We start from the raw sequence: 20,529 nt of genomic DNA, 5'->3' as shown, positions 1-20,529 counted from the left end.
AGGTGTTGTGCTCCATCCCTTCCTGAGGACTGCTTTGAGGTTAACCCTCCAGGAACCTGACACACAATGGTCATAAGGGTAAAATACACTTTTATATATAATATATGCAAACACTGTCATCACACAAAAACAACATTTAGCAATTAACACACTGGGCACGACGTCTTCTTGAGGTGGACAGAGCTCCGGTCCACCCTCTCATATATCTGCCACATTAAATTGTTTATTGTTTTGCTAATTGTTATATTTTTTGAGGGTCAATGGCTTCTTAAATAAAAAACAACATGATCCCCCTTCCTATTCATTAACAGAGCTAGTAAATGTTCATTCCAGGTAGGATAGGGAGTTGTTCAAATTACCTGTAAATTTTCTCTTTCAAAGTTGCTAGTTTTTCTGCTGTTTATTTGGTATCCATCATTGTACATTAATGTGATCCTTCTTGGCAGCTTCTGTTTTCTCTTCCCATTTACTAACTACAGCTATAGCCCCATTTTATAGTGATCATCTGCATTGCTTATCTTCTGCTTACACTAAGGCCTCATTCAGACATTTGTGTATTTTCTCATATGTAAAAGCATAGACTGTTGCTTTGGATCACTGTGTTTAGTCCATGTGTCCATTTTTACCATCAGTTTCTTCAGTGACTTTCATGTATGGGAAAAGTAAATAAATTACAATGTTTCTCATGGACTGCACACTGATGCCAACCATGAGATGTACATGAGTTTCTCTGACCCATACACTTATGTATGTGGATCATTTTTATCAGATCAAAAACAATCATGACTTTGTGATTTTTTTGTGTGGACCCACGGCCAAAAAATAATGGCATGCACCATAGACTTTAATGAGGACAGATAGAACAGGTATGTGAGAAATGGATATCTGAATGAGAACTTGGTTGAATCCAACATTATCCACAGATGCAACTATTTTCACTTTATTTTAATATTCTTTAGGTGGTTTGCATTCTGTAAAATGTACTCCTTACTCCAGGCCCTGCACAGTAAACTGAATTGTTAATTTTATACAGTGCAGTACCCCGGTATTGCAGTGTTTTAGTGAACATAACAGTCTCTGATGAATCCCAATCCTTGACCAGGTTTCACAATAACACCAAGATGGAAACAACAGTGGCCTTTCCCAGCCCCCCATCAACCATGGACTATCATGGCACTCCATTGGCTCCCCATGATGATGTTGTGGGGGCCCACCAGTACTTTCTGATATACTGTCTTTTAGATGCTGCAGTCAGTAATTGAGTAATTGACAGCTAGGCTGCCCCACGTCATATTGATAGGTGATTGTTATGAAAGTGGCAGATAGCCCCATTAACCTGCAGGAGCCTCTTAAGCATATATATGGCTTTTTTATTATGCGTCTGGTTTAAAAAAGAAACAGCAAAAAAGCTACAATTTTCACCGTAATTAGAAAGACAAATCTTGCCATGTTCTAATCAATGCAGTATGCACATGGCACTTTTCTTCTAGAAGTTAACATCCCTGTACATACGGCATCAGACAGAACCCTTTTTGTCAGAAAACGATTCTGCTGTGTGATAGAGCCACAAAACTCTCTTAATCACCAAATCTTGTTTATCTTAAGGATGCATTGCATTTAGCTGTGGGTCCAGATCCCTTGTGAGAGTCCTGGTGATTTTGTTATAGAGCTTCTGCATTGCTATTTTTCATTCTTACAGCTCATATTTCCTGAGAAGTTCATTCTGCCAGTTTCTTTTCTTGTTGGGAAACACTACTGGGATTCTAATTTTTCGAAATTCCTCAATACATTTAATTAATTCAACTTCCAGAGATTTCCTTTCCTCGCTATGTGCCAGTGGGTCTTCACAACTCTTCACACCATTCTCCTTTGCCACATCCTGCATACTGTTTCTTCTTGATCCTGAGGTCTTGCTTTGGTCATGCTCTTTCAGAGAATTGGACAACTCTAGTGTGATGGTGGGTGATGGACTTTCATCGTGGGACACAGAAAAGTCATCTGTCTTTGGAATATTGCTTTCACTTGGGAGCTCGGTACTCGCGGAAGCAGAATCATGGCTATCTAGGCTGGAGCTGGAAAGCTCATTCCCACTATCGGGTTCATGATTTTTTGCTTGTAGTGGTGTTACTGTGTCCATCTTCTCTTCTTTTTCATCAGTACCTGTTGGTAACAAAAGAAACATGATAACTACATTTATTTCTAGAAATCTATTCTTTCTATATACCAATGTTGAATATTTCAAAAAATTATTAGAGAATCACACAAGAAAACAGAAAAAGAGCACATGTTGTAGGCCTTTTTAACATTTCTTGTGTATTCCTTGGATAGTTGTTTATTCAAGACACCGTTAATCTCACATAGCCTGTTCACCCCATTTTCACCTTCCTTACCAAGCCACATTTTTCAATTCTGACCAGTGTCACTTCATTTGGTAACAACTCTGGAATATGTCATTATATCCCAGTGATTCTGAGACTCTTTTTTGTGACACATTGTGGATCGCCCTCGCACCCAGTGCAGTAGGGTACTCGGTACCGGGCCCGTTGGTTTCAATGGGATTTGTCACGGTAGCTGTGACCCGGTCGGTGGCCCTGGGCGTCCATTGTAAAAGGGGAGTGTTGAGCGTGTGGATGATGATGATTAAAGTTTATTAGTGAATGATTCGTGATGCCACCTGTGGTGTTCGGCAATGAAGATGTTAAGCCTACGCTGCAGACAGATCCTCTGGGACAGATGGTGTGGTGCAGCAATGATGTTGTGGCCCTCCACAGGTAGGACCAGGGCCGCCATCAGGACATTATTGCCCTGACTGGCGTATGGGGCCCAGTGGGCAGAGGGGGCCCGCATCGGGCCCGGTCTCCTCTGCTCACCGGGCCACTACCGCCAGCTAAACCGGGCCCTCGGCACTGCGGCAGATAACGCTATTGATATGTGGGCCCAGCGGCCCACACATCAATAGTTAACAGCCATGGCAGCCGCCAGCCAATCGGAGGCTGGCAGCTGACGTCAGCCGCAGCGCGCACCTCGCCGACTTCTGATGTCAGTGTCAGCTCCCGGCAGAGCGCGCGCCGCGCTGCAGCATGGAGGGAGCGCGAGCATTGCCCGTCGCTGGAGCGCGGCCAGGTAATTATTAGAACTTTTTTTTTTTTTTTTTTTTGACAGCGACGACACGGGGGGCCCTTGGACAGAATGCTGGACATGGGGCAGAATGCTGGAGACTGAGGCAGAATGTTGGACTGGGGCAGAATGCTGGACATAATGGGGCAGAATGCTGGACATAATGGGGGCAGAATGCTGGACATAATGGGGGCAGAATGCTGGACATGATGGGGGCAGAATGCTGGACATGATGGGGGCAGAATGCAGACATGGTGGGGGCAGATTGCAGACATGATGGGGGCAGATTGCAGACATGATGGGGGCAGAATGCTGGACATGATGGGGGCAGAATGCTGGACATGATGGGGGCAGAATGCTGGACATGATGGGGCAGAGTGCTGGACATGATGGGGAAGAATGCTGGACATGATGGGGCAGAATGCTGGACATGATGGGGCAGATTGCTGGACATGATGGGGCAGATTGCTGGACATGATGGGGCAGATTGCTGGAGATGATGGGGCAGGATGCTGGACATGATGGGGCAGAATGCTGGACATGATGGGGCAGAATGCTGGACATGATGTGGCAGATTCCTGGACATGATGGGGGCAGATTGCTGGACATGATGGGGGCAGATTGCTGGACATGATGGGGGCAGAATGCTGGACATGATGGGGGCAGAATGCTGGACATGATTGGGGCAGAATGCTGGACACGATGGGGGCAGAATGCAAGACATGATGGGGGCAGAATGTGACAGTGAGACAAAGGAGGGGGCAGAATGGACACGGGGCAGAATGTGACAGTGAGACACAGGAGGTGGCAGAAAGTGAGGCACTGGGGCAGAATGTGGCAGTAAGACACAGGAAGGGTGCAGGATCATGGGGCAAGATGGATACGATGGAGACAGATGGGGAAATCATGTGGGGCGCAACAGATACTCATGAGGGCGGGATGGGAGGAACATATGGCTAAAGCCAGGAATGAGACACACGGGAGCCAGGATGGGGAATATTATTACCATAGGGGTTAATGAAGGGATATTATTACTGCAGTGATGTCTTTATTTTATTTTTTGAGTATACTGTTTTAAAAGGGGGATGCTCCTGTTACTGTGTAGAGTGACACTATGTCGCCTTTTTTTCTTCATGTGATGTAATGTGGAAGCTGAGAAAAAAATAAGTAATGTGTTTTGCAAGGGGAGCTCTAGATAACTGTGCTATTTCCTGCAGAGACGAGTCCTGGCTGGAAGACGTGATGGCGGTCTGTGCTTGATGAAAGATGAAAAGCAAAGATGAAGGATTCACCTGGATACATCACTGGTGAGTTAGTGTGTTACCTATACACTGACACTATATACTGTATACTATATACAGAGGTCCTGTGTATAATGTCACCAGTGATCACTGTATTACCTGTACATTATATACAGAGCTCCTGTGTATAATGTCATTGATCACTGTATTACCTGTACACAGACACTGCATACTACAGAAAGTACAGATCTCCTGTGTATAATGGCACATATGGTGATGGTATTGTGTTTTTTTATTACTGATCAGCATTGTAGTATTCAGTCACTGCGTGGTCTTAATATGTGGTCTGGACATGGTGTTGTGGTATTTGTCCCTTGTATGTGCTATTATTTGGTCACTTTGTGGTGGTAATATGTGGTCTGGTCATGGTGCGGTGGTATTTGTTCCTTGTATGTGATATTATTCGGTCACTATGGTAGTAATATGTGGTCTGGTCATGGTGTGGTGGTATTTGTTCCTTGTATGTGGTATTATAGGTCACTTTGTGGTGGTAATATTTGGTCTGGTCACGGTGCGATGGTATTTGTCCCTTGTATGTGATATTATTGTTCATTTTAAAAATTGAAAAATAAATAAAAATATACTGTACCTAAATTGTATTGCATATTTTAACAAATATTTAATAGGTTACAGTAGAGTAGGGCTCAGCCAAAATAGTCTACAGTGTTGTGATGGCGGCTTAAAAAATCTTTTGGCCAAAGCAAGAGCTGCTGGCTATATTTGTGATCCGGCGATGGGAGCTGTTAATGTGTGATTGGTGAGAAGTGGAGTTTTTCCAAGAGAGCGGAGGGACTGTGGACAGTTGGAGGAGTGGAGGCGGGGCTGGGGTGGGGCCTGGGCGGAGTCTAAAGGGGGCCCCAAAAATTTTGCCAGTATGGAGCCCCAAAATTCCTAGTGGCAGCCCTGGGTAGGGCAGTAGTCAAAGGGCAGTGTAGGTGAAGAGATAGGGAGGAAACATAGATGGCGCAGTGTCAGACACAGCGATGCAGCAGTGCCGAGTGTGTTGGCGCAGGAATAAGTGTAGGACACCAGGGCATGTAGTTCCAAAGCTTTACTCACAGTCTGTTGTGCACACAGGTGCCTGCCTCGGTGCTGTGTCCTCCAGCCAACCTCCAGGCAAGATGAAGTACTCCGTTCCAACACTCCGCTAACATATGTGCCTTTTCTGAACATCTCCCTTCTAGCGCCTATTTGAAGTACTCACAGTACTGAGTTACACTGGAGTTCCTCCTTTCAGATGTTCTTAGAACTCTACTTGTACGGCAGACAGCTGTAGCCTGCTTCGGGGACTCCTTGCTACTAAGTCCTGGCTCACTCTCGTTGCTGTTGTGCCCCCAAGTCTTGTGTGGGAATAAAGTGGTGACAACTTCTATTCCTCCAGTGTCTGTCGCAGGACCATTAGTATCCATACAACCTCGGGGACCGGACCCCGGCCATGCGCTAAGAACTTGAGGAAGGGCTCTGCTCTAACCCTAATCCTTAGTTCACTTCCTCTCCTCACGTTCCATACAAATCAATCTTTTTTACGGAGAATTAGGCTTTCTGTATATCTCTTTCCTCGGCCAGCAGACTCAGGTCACTGAAGTCCGCTGCAGCACTTCCTTCATCCATCCCACTCAGGGGATCTTCTCTCACTGACTGACCTAGTCAGACTGACCTAGTCCTAATGAGCTCCAGCTGTCTTGTGCAGACTAAGCTCCACCCACCTCCCAGCACTCTTCGTGTTCCAAGCAGGGAGCCACCAAAGGTGCTTTGCTACACTACTATGTTGTGTGGGATGCAGGTGTTGGAGTGTGGTCAGGTGTCTCCACCTTACCTGAATGGTGGGGTACCACACCTCAGGAGGAGGTGCAGTACCTCTGTGGCGACTGAACCATCAAGGGCGCCACAATTGTAATTCTTGTAATAGTAAATTCAGGTCATTATGATTTGGGTCTTTTTTTGAAATATGAAAAAAATGACAAAAAATTTAAATTTGTTTGCTCTTAAATGAGACAGTTTTACTACACAAAATAGTTAATAAATAACATTTACCACATGCCTACTTTACATCAGAATAAATTTTACAAAGGTTAAAAGTTTATCAGCATTTTTTCACTTTTGCAACAAAATTTACAAATCCCATTTTTTAGCGACCACATTCCAATTGAAGTGACTTTAAAGGGACTACAGTGGCTTACAAAAGTATTCATCCCCTCCCTTGGCATTTTACCTATTTTCTTACATTACAACCTGTGTAAATATTTTTGTAATCCGATTTGTGTGTGATACACCAGCACTAAATTGGTGAAGTGAAGTGAGAAAACTGCGTGCATGAATTAAATGTATGGGTTCAAATAACTAAGAATATGTATTCACCCCTCTTACTTTTATGCCCCTAAAAATTTCTAGTGCAAAGAATTCCCTTCATATGTCCCATGCTTAGTTACAGGCAGTCTACCTGTGTGCAATCTAAAGCCCCCGTTACGATATCGCTGCATGTGATACTTACCTCCGACTGGCTCCCCCGCTGGTTATCGCTGATCGCGCAAGAAGCTGCTGGACCATTTCTCGTCGGCCACTTCCTGCGGCGCTTCCTGCTGTGACGACGAGTGATGCATGGAGCCGGCGGGAGGACGCAGGATTGCCGCGTCTGACAGGTAAGTAGCGATCCCCATCCCCAGCGATGTCGCTGGTGAGATCTGCCTGTGTGGCAGCTCACTAGCGACCACCTAGCGATGCACCAGTGATCCTGACTGCGTCATATCGCTGGTCGGGATCGCTGGTGCTTCGCTAGGTGTAACGGTACCCCAAGTGTCACATGACTGTCAGTATATACAATTTGCCTTTTCTGAAATGCCATAGAGGCTGCAACACCATTTACAAGAGGCACCACTAACTGAGCAATACCACAAAGACCAAGAATATTGCCAAACAACACCATAGAGACCAAGGAAATCTCCAAACAACACAATGAAGAACAAGGAGATCTCAAAACACCACCATGAAGACTAAGGAGATCTCCAAACAAGTCAGGGACAAAGGTGTTGAGAAGTACAAGTCAGGGTTGGGGTGTGTGCACACGCTGCGGATTCTGTTGCGGTTCCGCAGTGGATTTGGCCCTGCGGATCCGCAGCGTACAGTACCATTATTCCCTATGGGAAATGGAAACCGCAGTGCAGATGCTACGGAATTTGCTGCGCGGATTTTCTGCGGTTTCTAAACCGCAGAAAGAATTGACATGTCAATTCTTTCTGCAGATTCCGCAGCGGTTTACCATCTCCTCCATTGTGGAGATGGTAAAACCGCAGGGCAAAACCGCAGGATAATCCACAGATGAACCGCAGGTCGAAAGATTTATCTGCGGATTTTGAAAATCTGCGCGGATCAATCCGCATCAGATTCCGCAGTGTGTGCACACAGCCTAAGGTTATAAAAATACAGTATATCAATCTCTGATGAACCCCCTAACCACCATCAAACTCATTATCAAATTTAAAGAACATGGGACCATAATGAACCTGCCAATAGAGGACTCCCTTTGACCCCTTAACAACCAAGCCACTTTGTATGTTAATGACCAGGCCTTAATTTTGAAATCAGACCACTGTCATTTTATGTTCTTATAACTCTGGAATGCTTCAACGGATCCCGCTGATTCTGACAATGTTTTTCCATGACATATTGTACTTCATGTTGGTGGTAAAATTTCTTCGATATGACTTGCATTTATTTATGAAAAAAACTGAAATATTGCAAAAAATGTTAAAATTTTGCAATTTTCAAACTTTTAATTTTTGTGCCCTTAAATCAGAGAGATATGTCACACAAAATAGTTAATATTTCCCACATGTCTACTTTACATCAGCACAATTTTGGAACCATTTCTCATTTTTACAACAAAATTTACAAAACCATTTTTCCCTCAAAAATGGTTTTGTAAATTTTGTTGTAAAAATGAGAAATGGTTCCAAAATTGTGCTGATGTAAAGTCAATATGACAGAAAATACCCAAAAGTGACACCATTCTAAAAACTGCACTCCTTAAGGTGTTCAAAACCACATTCAAGAAGTTTATTAACCCTTTAGGTACTTCACAAGAATTGAAGCAATGTGGAAGGAAAAAATGAACATTTAACTTTTTTTCCCCAAAATTTTTCTTTGGACACTATTTTTTTTCATTTTGTCAAGCGTTTCAGGAGAAAATGAATCACAATATTTGTTCTGCAATTTCTCCTGAGTACACCGATACCCCATGTGTGGAGGCAGACCAATCTTTAGGTGCATGGCAGTGCTCAGTAGGGAAGGAGCATCATTTTAGATTTTGAATGTCAAATTGGCTGGAATTGAGATCGGACGCCATGTCACGTTTGGAGAGACCCTGATGTGGAAACCCCCCACAAGTGACACCATTTTTGAAACTAGACCCCCCTCAAGGAGCTTATCTAGATGTGTGGTGAGCACTTGATCCCCCAAGTGCTTCACAGAAGTTTATAACATAGAGTCGTGAAAATAAAAAAATCATATTTTTTTCCACAAAAATGATATTTTTGCCCCCAAATTTTTATTTTCGCAAGGGTATCAGGAGAAATTGGACCCCAAAAGTTGTTGTGCAATTTGTCCTGAGTACGCTGATACCCCATATGTGGGGGTACACCACTGTGATCGCCTTACTACGATCCTTGGGAGGCAGAATACACAAATCCACAAAAGGTGAAGAATTGGTATTATTTTTTTACGCCGTTCCTCAAGCGGTATTAGTGATGAGACGGCTTTATTCCTCGGGTCGGTGCGATTACAGCGATACCAGATTTTTATACTTTTTTCGTGTTTAGCTTCTGTCACACACTAAAAGACGCCTTTTTTTTTGAAGAATTTTTTGTAAGAAATTTTTGCATCGCCGTATCTTGAGAGCTATAATTTTTCCGTATTCTGGCCAAGAGAGTCATGTGTGGGCTTGCTTTTTGCGGGACGAGCTGCCGTTTTTACTGGTACCATTTTCGGGCACATAACATTTTTTGATCACTTTCTATTCCGATTTTTGTGGAGGCAGAATGAACAAAAACTAGCAATTCAGGAACTGATTTTTTTTTTCTCCGTTCCGCGTGTGGTAAAATTAGTATGGCAGCTATAAACCGGGGTCACACTGGCGAGGAATACGGACGAGTGAGAGGCGTTAAAAGCACGCATTACACACGGACAAATTATTCTCTATGGGTTTGCTCCCAACAGCCGTATATTTCTCAGGCGTATTCTACGGTCCGTGCCAATCGCAGCATGCTGCGATTGTCAGTGTACTACGCCCGTAGTACGCCAATGCAAGTCTATGGGTGCGCAAAAAATACGGATTACACACGGACCACACATGTGACTTGCGAGAAATACGCACCCGGTGTCTTTTAGAAAAGCCGGCAATTCAGTGTGCTATACAGTAAACTCACACTGACAGGTTTAGTAAAGAAACGAAAGAATAGATATATACACAAAGAATACAAATATATATATATATATATATACATACATGTCATTGTGACAAACATATATATATATTTATATTTCACAGAGTTCTGACATAGCAGAATAGCCGCTAATTCAATTGCCGACTTTTGTCAAATCATTCCCCAACCCGACATGAAATGACACATGGTTTACATTCAGTAAAGCATTTAATTTCATGTTTTTTTATATGTCCCTGACTAATAATTAGATGAGGGCGTGTGTGCAAAATTTGGGAGTTGTAGTTGTTATTTTAAGGGGTTAATTCGTTGATAAAAAATGCGTGGGCTTCCCATTGCCCTATAGTGGTGGCGATTGGGTTAATCTAACAAAGGGTTAATGTCACCATTCGATTGTACGGTGACATTAACCCTTTGTTAGATTAACCCATTCGCCACCACTATAGGGCAATGGGAAGCCCACGCATTTTTTTATCAACGAATTAACCCCTTAAAATAACAACTACAACTCCCAAATTTTGCACACAAACCCGCATCTAATTATTAGTCAAGGACATATAAAAAAACATGAAATGAAATGCTTTACTGAATATAAACCATGTGTAATTTCATGTCAGGTTGGGGAATGATTTGACAAAAGTTGGCAATTTAATTAGCGGCTATTCTGCTATGTCAGAACTCTGTGAAATATATATATATGTGTGTGTCTCAATGACATGTATATATATATATATACATATATGTATTCTATGTGTCTATATCTATTCTTTCATTTGTGTTATAAAACCTGTCATAGGGCTCCACTATATGTCCATTTTGCAAGCCAGCGAGAAAATCTCAGCATACGGATGGCATACGGATTACATACGGATGCTTACATGCGCAAAATATGCGACCACACCTTGCTTACAGATGACATCACTATTTAGGGGTCATTCATCCGTACTACGCCTGTAAACTAGGGACCGTATTTTGTGTCGGTTAGTATGACCCCGGCCTTATACGATTACAGCGATACCTCATTTATATTTTTTTTATGTTTTGGTGTTTTTTACACAATAAAAGCTTTTATAGAAAAAATAATTATTTTTGCATCACTTTATTCTCCGAGCTATACCTTTTTATTGTTTTTCAGCTACTGGAGCTGTATGGCGGCTTGTTTTTTGTGGGACAAGATGACGTTTTCAGCAGTACCATGTTTATTTATATCCGTCTTTTTGATCGCGTGTTATTGCACTTTTTCCAAGCGCTATGATGATACCGCTTGGAAAAAGTATAATTTGCTACTTTTTTGTGTTTTTATTTTACGGCGTTCACTGATGGGGTTAACTAGGTCCCTTCCCCCCTTGCTATGCCTCTCAGCTCCAGACTGAACTGAAACTGTGTGTTTACAGGCAGTGACAGTTCTAAGGCTAGTTTCACACTTGCTTTTTTTTGCAGCGCGTTTTTCCCGCGAAAAAACGCATTGAAAAAACGCATACATAAGCATACAACTGCTGCGTTTTTTTCAAGCATTTTTGTGAGCATGCATTAAAAAAACGCAGCGTTTTTATGCGTTTGTATGCGTTTTTAGTGCGTTTTTACCGCGTTTGCGTTTTTTTCCAACATTTTTAGGTGGCCCCTCACACTACCCAAACCATGACTTTACTAACCCTAACCCTGACCCTAACCCTAACCCTAACCCTGACCCTAACCCTAACCCTAACCCTGACCCTAACCCTAACCCTAACCCTGACCCTAACCCTTAACCAAATCATACTTAACCCTAACCCAAACCCTAAACCCTAACTAACCCTAACCCTAACCCTAACCCTGACCCTAACCCTAACCCTGACCCTAACCCTAACCCTAACCCTAACCCTGACCCTAACCCTAACCCTAACCCTGACCCTAACCCTTAACAAAACCATACTTAACCCTAACCCTGACCCTAACCCTAACCCTGACCCTAACCCTAACCCTGACCCTAACCCTAACCCTAACCCTGACCCTAACCCTAACCCTGACCCTAACCCTTAACAAAACCATACTTAACCCTAATCCTGACCCTAACCCTGACCCTAATCCTTAACAAAACCATACTTAACCCTAACCCTGACCCTAACCCTAACCCTGACCCTAACCCTAACCCTGACCCTAACCCTAACCCTAACCCTAACCCTGACCCTAACCCTTAACAAAACCATACTTAACCCTAATCCTGACCCTAACCCTGACCCTAATCCTTAACAAAACCATACTTAACCCTAATCCTGACCCTAACCCTGACCCTAACCCTAACCCTAACCCTAACCCTAACCCTGACCCTAACCCTAACCCTAACCCTGACCCTAACCCTTAACAAAACCATACTTAACCCTAATCCTGACCCTAACCCTGACCCTAACCCTTAACCAAACCATACTTAACCCTAACCCTGACCCAAACCCCAACCCTAACCCTGACCATAACCCTAACCCTAAACCCCCTTAACTAACCCTAACTCTAACCCAAACCCCTAAATTCCATGGTTAAAAAAAAAAAACGCATATGCAAAAAAACGCATACATGAGCATGCCAGTGCGCACATATGCGCATCCATAGGCTATAATGGCCATTTTTAGCGCAAAACGTGCGCATATGTGCGCATGCGCTTTTTTGCAGGGCCAAAAAATGCAACATGCTGCGTCTGGAAAATACCAACGCACACCCCAAAAAAACGCAGCTCATGAAAATCGCATACATGCGCTTACCAGCGCGCAGGTATGCGCACCCATGTTAAATATAGGGGAAAAAACGCATGCGCAGGTATGCGTTTTTTTCCAGCGCTAAAAAACGCAAATGTGAAACCAGCCTAAGGCAGGACATTCACAGTCTGTCCTGGTGCGGGAAGTTACATCCTGCCATAGACATTAAGGGGTTAAAACTCTCAGCACAGGTAAGGAGTGCATTAATGAGAGAGGCAGCAGAGAGACCAAAGGTAACACTAAAGGAGCTGCAGCTTTCTCAAACAGAGACAGAAGTATTTGTCCATACGACCACAATAAGCCATACACTCTATAGAGATGGCCTATTCAAAGCACTGACCTTAATTCAATTGAGAATCTGTGGTCAGACTTGAGGATTGCTGTTCACCACAGAGGAAACCATCTAACTTGAAGTAACTGGAGCAGTTTTTCCTTGAGGAATGGGCAAAAATCCCAGTAGCTAAGAAAGTGCTGACTTTACCTGGGTGAATAGTTATGCACACTGAAGTTTTCAGTTATTTTGTCCTATTTGTTTGTTTGTTTCACACAAAAAAGAAAGCCAAATGTTCACAATTGTAGGCATATTCTTTACATGAACTGATGTAATCACTCTAAAAAAAAACCCCAGTGAAATTCCAAGCTATGAGGTAGCAAAACACCAAAACCACAATCATGAAGTCTATTAATCCTTTAGGTACTTCACAAGAATTAAAACAGTGTGGATACAAAAAAATTAAAATTTTAGTTGCTTTAGCCCCTGTGATACAGCAAAGGGTGTTTTACTGGATGGGAGATACATTTCTCCCAGCAGGTTAATGTTTGGCCGGGATTTTCCCTAAAGACAAGGACATGCAATCATGTCATGGTCATGCGATCAGACCATGTGATGTCTACCTCACCGGTGGGAGGGGTTATGGGCTATGTATTGGAGGTGTAGGGCACATGGTGAGTGTGTGTGGAAGATACCGGAACTTGGCTGCAGTTAGCCTGAATCTGTTTGCTGGACTGCAGGTGCTGCAGGACTATAGCAGCAAGACTCCAAACAACCCTGGGAATGGCACCTGGCGGATGTCGCTGACCTGGCAGCCACTTAGTTAAGCCCGTCCCATGCAAGGGGTGAGTCTGAGACCAGTGGTTCTCCCAGCTGGAGTATATTTGTGTTTTTCCGTTACTTTCTGTTAACCTGCTGTCTTAAAGTGACATTAAACCACTGAAATTAGACTCTAAGCCTGTGTGTTGCCTCATTACTGCGTCCCTGCCATTGCGTGCCAGAGCAAATCCCTACAATTGGTGGCTTGAATGCGGGCATACGCAGTGAGGCCGGGCTGTTTTTTGCTAATTTTTTGCTCTGTACTCCAGCCTATGTCCTGGGTGAAAAGAGTGCTGCAGACCCAAGTGGAGAACTTTCCAGAAATGGAGACCGCAGAAAAAATACTTATGGAGGCTATGCAGCAGCAGCAGGAGGCCATGTGACAGCAGCAAGAGGCTACACAGCAGCAGTTGATATTTAGTCAGCAGCAGCAGGAAACCTATCGGCTGTTGATACAGCATATCACGACAGTGCAGACAACAGGAAATTCCCGGGGAATCCATGATGTCCAGAAAGCGGTTCGAACAGTGGTTCCCAAAATGGAGAAGTCTGACAATGTTGAGACATACCTGGAGATGTTCGAAGGAGTGGCTGAGAGAGAGAAACTTCCCTGTGACCAGTGGGCAGAAATCATCGCTCAGTTTCTGGACCCAGGACCGTTGAAAGCATATCAGGACCTACCCACTGAGCAAAGGGCGGACTACACGATCGTCAAGAGTGAGATACTGTCACGCTTGCACCTAAGCTGATTGGCATGAGCCAGGGGTTGTGGCCCCACTGTGCCACAAACCAGACTACCCTGGAAGGGGCGTGACTACGGCAGCTATCTCGGTCTTCACTGGAGCCACTGATGGTGAGGTCAGGCTTGTGCGGCAGGTAACTGCCGGGTGCCACTCCAGGGCGGTGTCTGGCTGTGGCTGCTGATCCCACTCGGGAACAGGACACCTGGACAGGGGCGAGTGACAATCAGGCTGAGACACGGCAAGCGGGCACGGCTTGAGACACAGGGCAGGCGGGCATGGCTTGAGACACAGGGCAGGCAGGCACGGCTTTAGACACAGGGCAGGCGGGCACGGCTTGAGACACAGGGCAGGTGGGCATGGCTTGAGACACAGGGCAGGCGGGCACGGCTTGAGACACAGGGCAGGCGGGCACGGCTTGAGACACAGGGCAGGTAGGTGTGGTGTGTGAAGGAACAGGTAGGGTCCTGTTCACACAGCAGGAGCAGGTACTGGCTGGAAGGAATGGAATATGGAGGAACAGGTAGGGTCCTGTTCAAATAGGAGGTGCAGGTATGGGTACGGATAGGAGAGAGTGGAATATGACAAAAGCAGGAGTGCGGAGTAGGCGGAACCGCAGGAGTGCAAGGTAGGCGGAGCTTGCAAGAGTGCAAGGTAGGTGGAGCTTGCAAGAGTGCAAGGTAGGCGGGGCTTGCAAGAGTACAAGGTAGGTGGGGCTTGCAAGAGTGCAAGGTGGGCGGAGCTTGCAAGAGTGCAAGGGACAGACAGGGAGGACACAGGGAAAGTCACAGCAGGGAAAGGAACCACAGACAAGGAGACTGACAGACAAAGGTAAGACAGAGTACAGACAGAGGCACAGTACAAGACAAGGTACAGGGACCGAACAATACAGGGACCAGGATATTCTGCCTCCTGGAGTGCGAGCAAAGAAGTACCAGGCAAGTACTCAGACAAAGCTAGGACAAGACAGGGACCAGGATATAAGCCTCCTGGCGGGCACTCAGTGTACTAGAAATGCTAGGAGTAAAGCCTCTCAAAGAAGGCAAGACAAAGGACAGAGCCTGGCTACCTCAGTAGCAAGGAGCTAACTGGGTATAGACATTGCACAGGCAAAGGTTAGTGGGTGTGGCGACCCTATATTGTATAGGGCTCCAGGTGATTGGTCGGGGACAGATTAGACTGCTGCACCCTGACTGCATAAGAAGCAGAGAGTTCAGGCGCCTCCCCCCTATACACACAGTCAGGAAACATGGAGACCAAGCAGGAAAACAAGAGGCATTGCGCATGGAACTGACAGCAGACAGAAATCACAGCATGACCTGGAGCAGTGAGTAAGTTGGTGTGTGGGGATGGGAGGCCATGCAGTGATGCCAGCAGGGTTGATACAGTACCCCCCTTTACGGCCCCTCTTCTTCAAGCCCGCCAGAATAACTTGTAGAAGGATAGGGGCACACACAGTCAGAGCCATCATAGCACTCCTCGGGTAGGATGAGGCAAGTGTGACATCAGGGATTTCAGGTTGCCAAGTCTCTTTGTGCCCAGCGAGGTCAGCTTCCAACACTGAAGATACGAGGACTAGGACCTCTTCCTCCTGGTTAGCAGAAAGCAGGGGTTTAAAAGCTTCTGTCTCGACCTCTATATCAGCTGTCCCCCTGGGAACTGAAGACACTTTTAATGAGTCTAACTTCAGCCCATTATGCCAAGTAAATTGGACCTCCTCCTTAGTATCTTCCTTAGCCGGCCAACTAGAAGTTGAGGGTACCCACACTGGACCCATCTTTCGCCCGTTATCAGAAGAAAACTGGACCTGTTTATCTGGGTTGGTAAAAAGCAGAGGTACAAGAGCTTCTGCTCCAACGTCTTCATCCACCTGCCACATGGAATCTGAAGGCATCCTTACAGGATCCATCTTCTGCCCATGGCCTAGAGAAAAACTTTCAAGCGACAGGGATGCTTCTGGGAACTGGTCACAGGAGGTGTGTGGAGAGGGTGCCACGGCTTCCTTTTCTTCAGTGACATCAGCACCCCTTCATCCAATAGCCAGTAGAACAGATGGGGAAGGTAACAACACTGTAACCTGACCTTGCAACAGTGGAACTAGATAATTTTGGTGACTAGGTAGCTCCAAGTGCGGCACCATGCTGGGTCTTCGGACTGGAACGGGCAGTAGAGTACCCGGCTCAGAAGGACCGATGGGCAAACTGGTCAGCAAGTGAAAAATAAACTTCTCCAAATATAACACTCCGATTTGGAGCTGTAGTTGTCCCTTCGACACTGGACTGTTCATAAGTACGGCACGACCATCACCAAACGCCTTCAACGGATTCTGGAGCTGTGGAACAGGGACCCTACAGAGACTCCATCTGGCTTGCAGCTTTAACATGTCTGCAGGGCCAAAGCTCCCACAAGGCACAGGAACAGTCACCGATCTTAGTGAGGAGGAGGGACTCATACCAAGGGCAGCCTCTCCCACTGACCCAACGTTTTGGAGCTGGCGCTCCTTCGGAGAGTAGCCGTCCGGGTGTTCCACACAACCGCAGCAATACTGTATGCCCATCTTACGACTGGTTTCAGGCTGTTGTCTTACCAGCCTACTCTTATCAGTCGTCTTGGGTTTTACTCGGGTAGCTGCCTTGATGGATGGAGGAACAGGTGGGTCTCGTGCGGTCGTGGTTCAACGTGGCGTTTTTCACATGGGTTTCGCCCGTCTGGACCGCCTCTCAGACCTAGAAAGGGAAGACTTTGCAGGAGCAGCTGGGCAAGGCACACCAAAGACTTCATGGAAGGCCACTAGGAAGGCCTCTAGGTCTGTGATGATAGGATCTCCTGCTTCCCAGAGGGGACAGATCCACATCAAAGCTTCTCCTGCTAAGTAGGACATTATATATCCCACTTTGACCCAATCAGAGGGGAAACAGGCTGAATTCCACTCAATGTACCACAGGCACTGCTCCAGGAACCCTTGGCATTCCTTAGGATTTCCATAGAACCTTGGAGGATCTGCAGGGTCGAGCTTCTCATAAGCCAGGAGCTGATTGTATAGGGCATTGGAGACAATGATGGGTTCAGAAGTCTCAACAATCGGAAGCAGGCAAGGCGGAACAAATTCTTCCAGATGCTCATCCAGGCAGAGAGAAAGTTCATCATGCTCTGAGAGCGCATGGGGCTCAGCGGGGACCATGGCCAGTGCAAACTGTCACGCTCGCGCCTAGGCTGATTGGCACGAGCCGGGGGTTGTGGCCCCACTGTGCCACAAACCAGACTACCCTGGAAGGGGCGTGACTACGGCAGCTACCTCGGTCTTCACTGGAACCTCTGTTGATGAGGTCAGGCTTGTGCGGCAGGTAGCTGCTGGGTGCCACTCCAGGGTGGTATCTGGCTGTGGCTGCTGATCTCACATGGGAACAGGACACCTGGACAGGTGCGAGTGACAAGCAGGCTGAGACACAGGGCAAGCGGGCACAACTTGAGACAGGGCAGGCGGGCACGGCTTGAGACACAGGGCAGGCGGGCACAGCTTGAGACACAGAGCAGGTTGGTGTGGTGTGCGAAGGAACAGGTAGGATCCTGTTCACACAGCAGGAGCGGGTACTAGCTGGAAGGAATAGAATATGGAGGAACAGGTAGGGTCCTGTTCAAATAGGAGATGCAGGTACGGGTACGGATAGGAGAGAGTGGAATATGACAAAGGCAGGAGTGCGGAGTAGGCGGAGCCGCAGTAGTGCGGAGTAGACAGAGCCGCAGGAGTGCAGAGTAGGCGGAGCCGCAGGAGTGCGGAGTAGGCGGGGCTTGCAAGAGTGCAAGGTAGGCGGAGCTTGCAAGAGTGCAAGGGACAGACAGGGAGGACACAGGGAAAAACACACAAGGGAAAGGAACCACAGACAAGGAGACTGACAGACAGACAGAGGTAAGACAGAGTACAGACAGAGGCACAGTACAAGACAAGGTACAGGGACCGAAGGATACAGGGACCAGGATATTCTGCCTCCTGGAGGGCGAGCAAAGAAGTACCAGGCAAGTACTCAGACAAAGCTAGGACAAGACAGGGACCAGGATATAAGCCTCCTGGCGGGCACTCAGAGTGTACTAGAAATCCTAGGAGTAAAGCCTCTCAAGGAAGGCAAGACAAAGGACAGGGCCTGGCTACCTCAGTAGCAAGGAGCTAACTGGGTATAGACATTGCACAGGCAAAGATTAGTGTGTGTGACAACCCTATATAGTAAAGGGCTCCAGGTGATTGGTCGGGGACAGATTAGACCGCTGCACCCTGACTGCATAAGAAGCAGAGTTCAGGCACCGCCCCCTATACACACAGTCAGGAAACATGGAGAGCAAGCAGGAAAACAAGAGGCACAGCGCATGGAGCTGGCAGCAGACAGAAATCACCGCATGACCTGGAGCAGTGAGTAAGTTGGTGAGCGGGGATGGGAGGCCATGCAGTGATGCCAGCAGGGTTGTTACAGATACTGGCATGTCTTGGGGTAAATGTTTTAGTTCGGGCCCAGCGGGTACACCAGTGGGAGTTTACCTCCTCCAAGCCAGCTCGGTCCCAGTATTACGACCTGGTGCACTTGTTACAAAAGTGGCTACAGCCTGAGGTATAGTCTCCCACGGCCATGCTGGACCGCATAGTGACTGATAAATTTTGGAGGGCTTTGCCCCACTCCCTCCAAACATGGGTCAGACAGGCATCCCCTACTAATGCCCTCCAGATGATAGACCTCATAGAAAGATATGGGGTTACCAAAGAGCTACAGGGAGTGACTCCCTGTAAGGTGACAGGAAGGTTCCCTAAGTCCCCACCCCTGGCTCGATGAACAGAGACCAGGAAGGCCGCTCAGGACTTATCTGGGGAAGAAAGGAGCCCCATAATCTGCTGGCGGTGCCAGGAACCAGGTTATGTGAGAGCTGATTGCCCCCACCTGGCTGAGCCCATGGACACAAATTTTGGGTATCGCCAGTCCCACTATGCCGAACTGATGTGTGCAATGGGCACCCCGAAGGACCCCCATATGGAACATTTGTGTAAGGTTGAAGTGGAGGGCACCCCACCTGTGGCCCTACTGGACTCAGGGAGTCTCGTAACCCTGGTAGCCAGCCGGGTACAAACCAGTGAATATACTGGTCGGAAAATTGGGGTGTTGTGCATACATGGGGACTTAAAAGACTATCCTACCGCACTAGTGGTGATAAACACTCCAGCGGGAAGGCAGTGCCACGAGGTGGGGATTGTGATTAATTTGCATTATGAAGTGATATTTGGAAGAGACTTCCCTTTATTTTCTATGCTTTGGCCAACTGTTGTCCCACCCACTGAGCAACTGCTGGCACCAGAGGCAACCAGGTTACATTCTCCAGAGTTAGGGCATGAACCTGGTGGCTCAGAGGAAGAAGTGCTGGCTGTTGGGGTAACCTTCCCTTCGGTGGAGGAGGGGAAGAATTCTCCCATAGAAGTATTGGCTGGAGAGGTGTAAGACTTGCCGACGAGACCTGAATTGTCCGACTTAAATGTATAAGGTGACAATTTTGGTACGGCGCAATTCCGAGACCCTACTATGGCACGAGCCAGGGAAAATGTACTATTTGTCAATGGGGAACCCCAACAACCTGGGGCAGCTACAGTGTTGCCACGCTTTGAGCTGAACCAAGATTTGTTGTATCGAGTCAAGAAAATACGGGGGGAAATGGTAGAACAATTGCTGGTACCTCAGGCATATCGTAGGCTGTTAATGGACTTAGCGCATGCGCATGTACTTGGTGGGCATTTTGGCCAAAAGAAAACCCTAGACCGAATTCTGCAGCGGTTTTACTGGCTAGGTGTCCATGAAGAAGTTAAACGGTACTGTAATTCCTATCCAGTGTGCCAGGTAACCAGTCCCCAACCTCACTTTCAGAGTCCTTTGGTGCCTTTACCAATTATAGAGGTACCTTTCGAAAGAGTGGCAATGGATCTGGATGGGCCTGTAAATAAGTCAGCAAGGGGACACGAACACATCCTCGTAGTTCTAGAGTATGCTACCCGAATCCTGAGGCCATTCCACTGTGCCACACATCAGCTAAGCTTATAGCAAAGGAACTCATGGGTTTGTTTTCGCAAGTGGGAATTCTTCAGGAGATTTT

The 20,529-nt window shown here is 46.5% G+C and overlaps 1 protein-coding gene across 1 annotated transcript in view; it reads right to left on the bottom strand.

Moving 5' to 3' along the window:
- Positions 1–112: 112 nt before the first annotated feature.
- LOC141087504 (BTB/POZ domain-containing protein KCTD8-like) overlaps positions 113–20,529 on the bottom strand; it is a 177,156-nt gene continuing 156,739 nt past the window's right edge. Inside the window, exon 3 of the mRNA XM_073573045.1 lies at positions 113–2,160. Within this exon, the coding sequence (XP_073429146.1) occupies positions 1,694–2,160 (467 nt within the window). The 3' untranslated portion in view covers positions 113–1,693. The remainder of the gene's footprint in view (positions 2,161–20,529) is intronic.

This window comes from Dendrobates tinctorius, unplaced genomic scaffold (assembly GCF_039654945.1).
Source record: "Dendrobates tinctorius isolate UK_male_01 unplaced genomic scaffold, ASM3965494v1 ptg000034l, whole genome shotgun sequence".
In the NCBI taxonomy this organism is placed as follows: Eukaryota; Metazoa; Chordata; class Amphibia; order Anura; family Dendrobatidae; genus Dendrobates; species Dendrobates tinctorius.
This window is presented reverse-complemented; position numbering and strand designations above follow the sequence as displayed.